This window comes from Antennarius striatus, chromosome 20 (genome assembly GCF_040054535.1).
Source record: "Antennarius striatus isolate MH-2024 chromosome 20, ASM4005453v1, whole genome shotgun sequence".
Lineage (NCBI taxonomy): Eukaryota > Metazoa > Chordata > Actinopteri > Lophiiformes > Antennariidae > Antennarius > Antennarius striatus.
Window position 1 is genome coordinate 518285 of NC_090795.1, and position 9216 is coordinate 527500.

Genomic DNA, 9216 nt, shown 5'->3' on the forward strand with positions numbered 1-9216 from the left:
GTGGAACTGGGCCGGATGCGGGTGGAACTGGGCCGGATGCGGGTGGAACTGGGCCGGATGCGGGTGGAACTGGGCCGGATGCGGGTGGAACTGGGCCGGATGCGGCCCGGAGGAACCAGCTGACGCCAGAACGTTCCTCCGTCAGGTTCTAGAACAGAGTGATGGGTAACTGGGTCACAGCTCCTGAGGTACAGCTAACGTCTAACAGCTAATGGCTAACAGCTAACGGCTAACAGCAACCCTGGGGAGGGACATCGTCCCGACCGCACTGAACCCACCAGGACCTGGATTTTAACCTTGACCAGGACAGAGGTGGACAGCTGTCAGTAAACATTCCCATCATGCATCTGTCCTGCTCTAACTTCCTTTTAGGGCCGTCCTTCAGGGACGAGCCGTCACCCCCCCATCAGAACCCTCAGAACTGGGTCGATGCTAAATATACGACGCTGCTGTCGTCCCCAAAGAAACTAACAGGAGCGCTGGGGGGGCGCACACACACACACACACACACACACACACACACACACACACACACACACACACACACACACACACACACACACACACACACACACACACACACACACACAGGAAGAGCTCATCTATTGATAGACGATGAAGACATAATTTGGCAAAAAAACAGACACAGAAACGAGAAGAGGACAGGAGACGGCCAATCAGAGACGGCCAATCAGAGACGACCAATCAGAGATGACCAATGAGAGAACACCAATCAGAGACGACAGAAGAAGAGGAAGTGGAGGTGTTCAGGAACGAAAAAAGAAAAAAGAAAATATGATTCATAGAAACCAACAGGAAGTGTGTCCTGAACAAGAGGGCAAAACAGGAAATGACCTCTGTGTGAAGAGGAAGTTCAAAAAGAGGAAGTCAAACCCTGGGGAGGGGCGGGGCAGTGGAGGTGTTCAGGACTTCCTGTGGTTGAAGCTCTGGACTCAAACATAGAATCTCCATCAATCACATGTCAGGGGGAGGAGCCAGACACGCCTCCTGTCCAGGGGGGAGGAGCCGATGACTTCATCAGATCAGCCCCCAGACAATAAATGAAGACATCACAGCAGGAGGAAGAGGAGGATGTAAACAGCTCTGATTGGTTGATCCTCATCATCACCATCAGCTCACCTCCATGATGTCAGGTGACTTTCTTCATCCTCCAATCATCTCACAGCTTCACCGTCAAACACCTGAAGAGACGAGGAAGAGGAGGGGGAGGAGGGGTGTGTGTGATGAGGTCAGGTGAGAATCATCACTTACGTTACGTCCAGCTGTCATGTGACTCTCACCATGTTTTTAACCCTTTCTAATCTCTGGATGCTAAAGCTGAGATGTTAACATGAAGCTAATCATGCTTGCTAGCACCTGCAAGTCATCCCTCTGGCTACGCTAATGAAGTGTCAGCAAACATCAAAGCGTTAGCATTAGCATGAAAGACAATGAGTTAAGAGTCGTCCATATATGGTCGTGAGCGACGTCACATCAGGATCAGACAGGAAGCTGCTAACAGCTGATATGAGAGCAGAGTCATCTGACACGATGACGGGAGACTCCGCCCCCCCCCCCGCCTTTTCTGGGATTCCTGTGTGTGTGTGTGTGTGTGTGTGTGTGTGTGTGTGTGTGTGTGTGTGTCCTGACATGTGAACACACACGCTGATTAATGCTAACTGTAAGAGGATGGGAGAACCTCCCGTTCAGTTACCATGGCAACCGCTCTTCATCCTGCATCCTGGCGCTGGCGAGGGCTGCCCCTTCCCAGAATTCCCTCTCGCGATTTTCCTGGGAGGAAGGGGCGGGGCCTTCCTGACGGGGGACACGCGAGCAGACGCAGGCTTATCGATAAGTATCGATCGGTTATAGGTGATTGGTGAGGCCCGGCCAATCAGGACAGCTGGTGGTGATGACATCATCGCTTTGAGGACATTAATGCTGAGTCATGTCTGCAGCATGTTGTTGATCTGATGTCACATGGAGCGGAGGGGGAGGGGCAACAGATGGGCGTCGTACCCCCTGACCCACACACACACACACACACACACACACACACACACACACACACACACACCAGCAGAGTGGAGGCGGCTCTGTGTGTGTGTGTGTGTGTGTGTGTGTGTGTGTGTGTGTGTGTGTGTGTGTGTGTGTGTGGATGCATGCAATGAGTGGATCAAACCAACAACCACCCACAGCTGAGTCGTGACTGGAAGAAGAGACGGGCAGAAATAAAAGATGGGGCAGAAATAAAAGATGGGGCAGAAATAAAAGATGGGGCAGAAAAAGGAGACAGGGCAGAAAGAAGAGACAGGGCACCCCCCCCGCTGACGGGCGGCGCTGCATCAGTGTAAACCCTTCTGGGATCCTGATCCTGGAGGATCAGCGGCGGCGCGCCAGGCAGATATTTCCCATGAACCCCAGCAAACAGAACAAATCCCAGCATGCATTGGGGAAGCTGACGGAATACAAACACGTGTTCTGGAGGTCCAGAACTGGAGCAGCGCCAGGGAATTCAAGGCCTGATGAAGTCACACTCTCATCATCATCATCATCCAATCAGACTCCAGAGAATTAGCAGCAAGAACATCAGCAGCTTTCATCCAAACCCCACCTTCAATCAGCCTGGAACCCTATTAAATAACAAGAAAGAACCTTCAATCAGCCTGGAACACCCTCAAATAACATTAAAGGGACAGTAAAGTTAATTTTAAGTGACATTTATGTTATTCATCATTATGAAAAATAGAAGAAAAAATACATTTTATATGTGTAGCATCATCCGTTTGGTCAAAAAAGCTTAAAATCTGCGCCGCAGCAGCTTCAGCATTCAGTGGTCACATGGGCGTCATACGTCACTGGGGCCAAACATAGCTTAGCAGCAATAAGAAACAATGCAATTCTAGACGTGATGAACACTAACCGTTGACCTCACAGGTAACCATGATCCTTTTGGTGTTAATCACAGGTAACCATGATACTGTTGGTGTTAATCACAGGTAACCATGATACTGTTGGTGTTAATCACAGGTAACCATGATACTGTTGGTGTTAATCACAGGTAACCATGATACTGTTGGTGTTAATCACAGGTAACCATGATACTGTTGGTGTTAATCACAGGTAACCATGATACTGTTGGTGTTAATCACAGGTAACCATGATACTGTTGGTGTTAATCACAGGTAACCATGATACTGGTGGTGTTAATCACAGGTAACCATGATACTGTTGGTGTTAATCACAGGTAACCATGATACTGTTGGTGTTAATCACAGGTAACCATGATACTGTTGGTGTTAATCACGTCTAGAATTGCATTGTTTCTTATTGCTGCTAAGCTATGTTTGGCCCCAGTGACGTATGACGCCCACGTGACCACTGAATGCGGAAGCTGCTGCGGCGCAGATTTTAAGCTTTTTTGACCAAACGGATGATGCTACACACATAAAATTTATATTTTCTTCTATTTTTCATAATGATGAATAACATATATGTCACTTAGAATTAACTTTACTGTCCCTTTAAATAACCTTTAATCAGACACAGTGTCCTCGGATGGCGGTGCTGCCAACAGAATGATGGATGTCTGATCAGGTGTTGGATGCTTCACTCCAGAGACTCAGCGGTCTCCTGTGGCCCGGTTCAGGTTCAGGTTCTAGTTCCACTTCTACTTCTGGTTCTGCTAGAGGTCACTGTGACTCCAGACGATCCAATCAGCTCTGAGGACGTCCAGCCGGCGGTGACTGAAGGTGTCTGGAAATTAGATTGAACTCCTTGAAGCTGATTCAGGCAGGAGTGTTATAGTCAACACACACAACACACACACACACACACACACACACACACACAGATCCCACTCTTAAGTCTGCATGATGAAGCTCCAACAGGGAGATGATTAGCTTAGCTTAGCATAGTTTGGCAAAGACAACCTTGAATCTGTTTTTCTGAAATAGGTTCAGTCTTCATACGACCTTGACTGAAAACGAACGCCATCGAAGCTCCTCCCCCTCACTACTGAAACGATGTGAGGTGACCTCTAGTGACCTTGACTCGCCCACATCCTTAAATCATCCTTGACGTCTCTAAATCAACCCATAGCATCTCTAAATAAACCAGAAACATTTACATCCTTGCGTCTGTGACAGGTTTGAATAAACTTGGAAAAAAATTTCCTTGAAATATCCTTGATTCAACTCAAAAACTCATAGAAGTTTCCAAGAATGCTCTTATTTAGACCTAAAACACCCCAAACTGAACACCTTGAAAAGATTTAATTACTTGTACAACCTTGAATCAATTTGAGCAACCTTGAAAAACCTTGAGGTTTTACTAGTCATTCAATGACCTGAACATCGGATCCTGATATGAAATAAATCCAAACTGTCAGCTGGATCGGAGTGACGGCTGAAGCCTCGAAGGCGGACCGATCCAGAACGAGGACCCGGAAGATGGTGAGCTGCTTCGGTGAGGGTCCCCACAAGTGTGTGTTTGCCAGAATGTGTTTGTGTGTTTTTACTTGTTTTTCCTACAAACTGGGGACCAGAAGCGGTGAGTGACAACGTTTGGATTTGTTGTCAGAAATTCAAAGGCTGGTTGAGGTTCACATCATGAATTACTTCAGTTAGAGTCCCCAGAAGTGTGTGTGTGTGTGTGTGTGTGTGTGTGTGTGTGTGTTTGCGGCTGACAGATCGCTGTCTGGTTGTTACGCTGTGTGTGTGCGTCTGCATGTGTGTGAGAGAGCGAGTAAGGCTGTATTTTGTAATGAGCTGCATTAGAATGAGGCTGCATGTGTAAAAACTCACGATGCCAGAGCTCCCAGAATTCATTGCATGGCTGAGTGGCGCGACAGGCGGAGCCATTTAATGCCTCGACACTGGCAGAGGATAACTGACAGGGTGGTGTTTGGATTCTGAGTGGGAGTGTGTGCGTGACAGATCCACCGGAGTGTTTGGATGTGAGGAGACGATCAACTTTATAGTAAAAGTAGAGAAAACAGGGTCAGAGCTACTAGCGTTAGTGGAAGGGTTAGCATTATATTTCTGATACAATCTTCAGTCTTAAACATCTTGAATCAGCCTGAGAATCCTTAAATCATCCTGAAAATCCTTGACTGAACCTGAGGTATCAATAAAACGAGCCAAACCATTCTTGAATCAACCTGGAACACCATTGAATCAACCAGTAACAACCGTGAATCAACTTGGAAAATCCTTGAATAAACCTGAAATATCCTTGAATCAACTTGCAAAATCATAGAATTTGAAGATTCCTTGAATCAAAATGAAATACGATGGAATCAACCTGAAACACCATTGATTCAATCTGAAAAATCCTTGAATCAACATGAAACACCAATGGATTAATCCGGGAAATCCTTGAATCAACCTGAAAAATCATTGAATCAACCTGAAAATCCTTAAATCATCCTGAAAATCATTGAACCTGTGTTATCAATGGAATTGAATGAAACCATCCTTCAATCAACCTGGAACACCATTGAATGAAATTAAAACACAAGTGAATCAACTTGAAAAATCCTTGAATCAACCTGTAGCATCATTGAATCAACAAGAAACATCGTTTAATCAACCTGAAAGACCACTGAATCAACTTGAAAAATCCTTGGATCAACCTGAAACATCCTGGACTCTTCCTGAAACATTTGCTTTGATAAGCTGACACGTTATTACGTGCTCCTGTTCCTTTAAAACATCCTGAATTCTCCTTGAAACCTCCTGATTTTCCAGACACATCCTGGAACAACGTTCAGTCAGACTGAGAATAAAAGTAATTTAATCATCCACCATGTTGTCACTTTCTATTCATCCAGACGAACTTGAATATTTATTGATGAGTTTTGATCATCAAACATTTTTGCTGTGATTTTAAAAACTAAAAGTTTGAGGCCCGATCGTAAAACCGGACGGATGACAAATGTGTGACGGCTTTACGACGGACGCCGGGAAAGGTCGTCCATCAATAATCCGTCTGGAAGACAAACATTAGGTGGACGCGTTTGATTGGTTGTTAAACTTCTGATTTAACAGCCAATGGAAGACAAGCGATGATCTATTCAAGGTTTTATGTCCAAAAGTCTCATAAATCCACACGTCTGAGCTCCAAGGCCGTCATGTCGCCGGGTAGAAAAATAAAACGTAAAGAATCTGACTGTTAGGAGTTATTGATCAGATTATTGATCAGGTTTTCAAAGTGTAAAATAAAACACAGGGAGAAGAAACTTCCCACAAATAACTTTTAATATTGATTTGAAACGTCCAGAAAAACAAAAGCAAAAAAACCCTCAAATAAAACCTGCTAACGATAGCTAGTGGCTAACCATCACGTTAGCAGCTAGCGTGTTGCATTCAATGTCCAGCAGAAACGTGGGAATCTTCAATAGCTGGCAGGAAGACGACCAATGCAGGATGTTGGAGGAAATGAAAGACGACACGTCGGAGAGGAAGAGGAGCAGGCCGAGTGGATGATGAAGGTGTGTGTGTGTGTGTGTGTGTGTGTGTGTGTGTGTGTGTGTGTGTGTGTGTGTGTGTGTGTGTGTGTGTGTGTGTGTGTGTGTGTGTGTGTGTGTGTGTGTGTGTGTGTGTGGAGCAGCAGCTTCAAAAGCGGAGCATGACGTCGGTATTAAAGTCAACACGATTCACCCCAAGGCGAAACATCAGACCGGAGGACGTGAAGGAGCTGCTAACAGCTCCGTGTGTGTGTGTGTGTGTGTGTGTGTGTGTGTGTGTGTGTGTGTGTGTGTGTGTGTGTGTCAGTATCTGCCCTGCACACCCAGCTCAGTCTCGGCGGCTCGTTGGATTTGCTGGTGGACGAGTCCGACCTCCTGCTGGGTGAGAGTTCGCTCCATGTGGCGGTAGACGATACGATAACAGAGGCTCCGCCTCCCTGTCCTGTGGGTGGGGGGAGGGAGAGGGGGGGGCGTTAATAGAGTTTCATCATAAATCAAATCTACGTTCCGTTTTCCTCCTCTTCCTCTCTCCCCACTCAGCTGACTGGTGGTGCTTCACAGACACGCCCACCAGAGCTCAGCCCCGCCCCTCGTGTTTCAGGTCAGTTCACCTGGTTTCAGGTTTATAATCTCCTCCTCTTCCTCTCATTCATCCCCCCAATAATCTGTCCTCATTTCCTCCCTTCTCCTCCTCTTCCTCCCCCAGGACAGACCCCCCCCCCCGGGTCTCTCGCCCTCCAGGAGCTGATGAATAATTGAACGTCGGTCCACTTGGTGGAAATGTCAGAGAGAGGCAGATGAAGACGATGATGAAGAGACACAAACACAATTACACATTATACCTGTGTACACAAACTTCACAAGCACACACACACACACACACACACACACACACACACACACACACACTCAGAGTGAATGTTATTTCATGTGAGAGACTCTGTTGTTGTTGAATAATTGATGTCTCCATTATCCAGCCCAAACAGGAGTGTGTGTGTGTGTGTGTGTGTGTGTGTGTGTGTGTGTGTGTGTGTGTGTGTGTGTGTGTGTGTGTGTCTTACAGGTGTCACTCAATAACTGTATAACCACCCCCCCTCACACGCACAGACTAAATGTGATAAATTTACTCATGCTGCATTATGCATGAAAAGCACACAGTTCCCTGTCATACATTGCACACACACACACACACACACACACACACACACACACACACACACACACTGTAGAGTGATAGGAGGAGACAATCTATCTCTGTTCTATTTCTGGCTGCTTTACGGTTCAGAACTACATTTCCCATGATACCCTGAGGGCTGTTGGTATGTTTCTAGATTGACTTCATGCAAATTCCATCATTCAATTAGTGCATGAAGCGCTAAACAATGATGTCATACTTAAACCAGCAGGTTAGCAGAATGCAAACCTTTAACCCCAAACTCTAATCCTAAACCCAAACTCTAATCCTAAACCCAAACTCTAATCCTAAACCCAAACTCTAATCCTTATCCTAAACTGTAATCCTAAACCCAAACTCTAATCCTAAACCCAAATTCTAATCCTAAACCCAAACTCTAATCCTTATCCTAAACTGTAATCCTAAACCCAAATTCTAATCCTAAACCCAAATTCTAATCCTAAACCCAAACTCTAATCCTAAACCCAAACTCTAATCCTTATCCTAAACTGTAATCCTAAACCCAAATTCTAATCCTAAACCCAAATTCTAATCCTAAACCCAAACTCTAATCCTTAACCCAAACTCTAATCCTAAACCCAAACTCTAATCCTTATCCTAAACTCTAATCCTAAACCCAAACTCTAATCCTTATCCTAAACTCTAATCCTAAACCCAAACAGATTCTGGTTCTGTTTGGTTCCGTCCAGAGAAAAACGGATCAACTGACATCAAAACGTTAAAAATCTCAGACGGTGTGACGGAGGAAGACAGGAGGGATGGGGGAGGGCTTGAGGGAGGGTCATGTTTCACTGGGGGAGGGGGGTGCCTGGAGAGAGAGTGAGGCTAAGTGGATGATGGATGGCGCTGACAGGGGGTGTAGTTTCCTTCAGATGGAGAGATGTGTGAGAGGATCGATGCTGACGGAGGTGGAGAGGCTCCTGAAAGCATCGTGATGCCTTCAGGGGCAATCAGACCATCCTCTTCCTCCGCCTCTCATCTTCATCACCTCCTTCCTTTACATTTTAGAATGAGAATAAAAATAAGGGATTTCCTCGTCACCAAAGGGGGCGGGGCCATGATGGAGACACACCTCCACAAAGTAATCTAATTACCAGCCCACTACTTAGTTACCTGGAACTAATCCATCAGCAAAGGATGGATTGAGAGCAGCAGACGGATAAACAGGAAGTGGTGAAGAGGGGATGGAGGGAGGAGCTTCTGACAGAGATCTGATGGCGTTCTGACGGCGTTTTGATGGCGTTCTGACAGAGTTCTGGTGACGTTCTGATGGCGTTCTGGTGTCGTTCTGACGGCGTTTTGACGGCGTTCTGATGGCGTTTTGACGGCGTTCTGATGGCGTTTTGACGCCGTTCTGACGGCGTTCTGGTGACGTTCTGATGGCGTTCTGACGGCATTCTGGTGTCGTTCTGACGGCATTCTGATGGCGTTTTGACGCCGTTCTGACGCCGTTTTGGTGACGTTCTGATGGTGTTCTGGTGACATTCTGACGGCGTTCTGGTGACGTTCTGATGGCGTTCTGATGGCGTTTTGACAGCGTTCTGTTTGCGTT

The 9216-nt window shown here is 46.3% G+C and overlaps 1 protein-coding gene across 1 annotated transcript in view; it reads right to left on the reverse strand.

Moving 5' to 3' along the window:
- Window positions 1-6250: 6250 nt before the first annotated feature.
- Window positions 6251-9216, reverse strand: part of fars2 (phenylalanyl-tRNA synthetase 2, mitochondrial) — a 17960-nt gene continuing 14994 nt past the window's right edge. Inside the window, exon 11 of the mRNA XM_068343888.1 lies at window positions 6251-6911. Coding sequence (XP_068199989.1) covers window positions 6773-6911 — 139 coding nt within the window. The 3' untranslated portion in view covers window positions 6251-6772. The remainder of the gene's footprint in view (window positions 6912-9216) is intronic.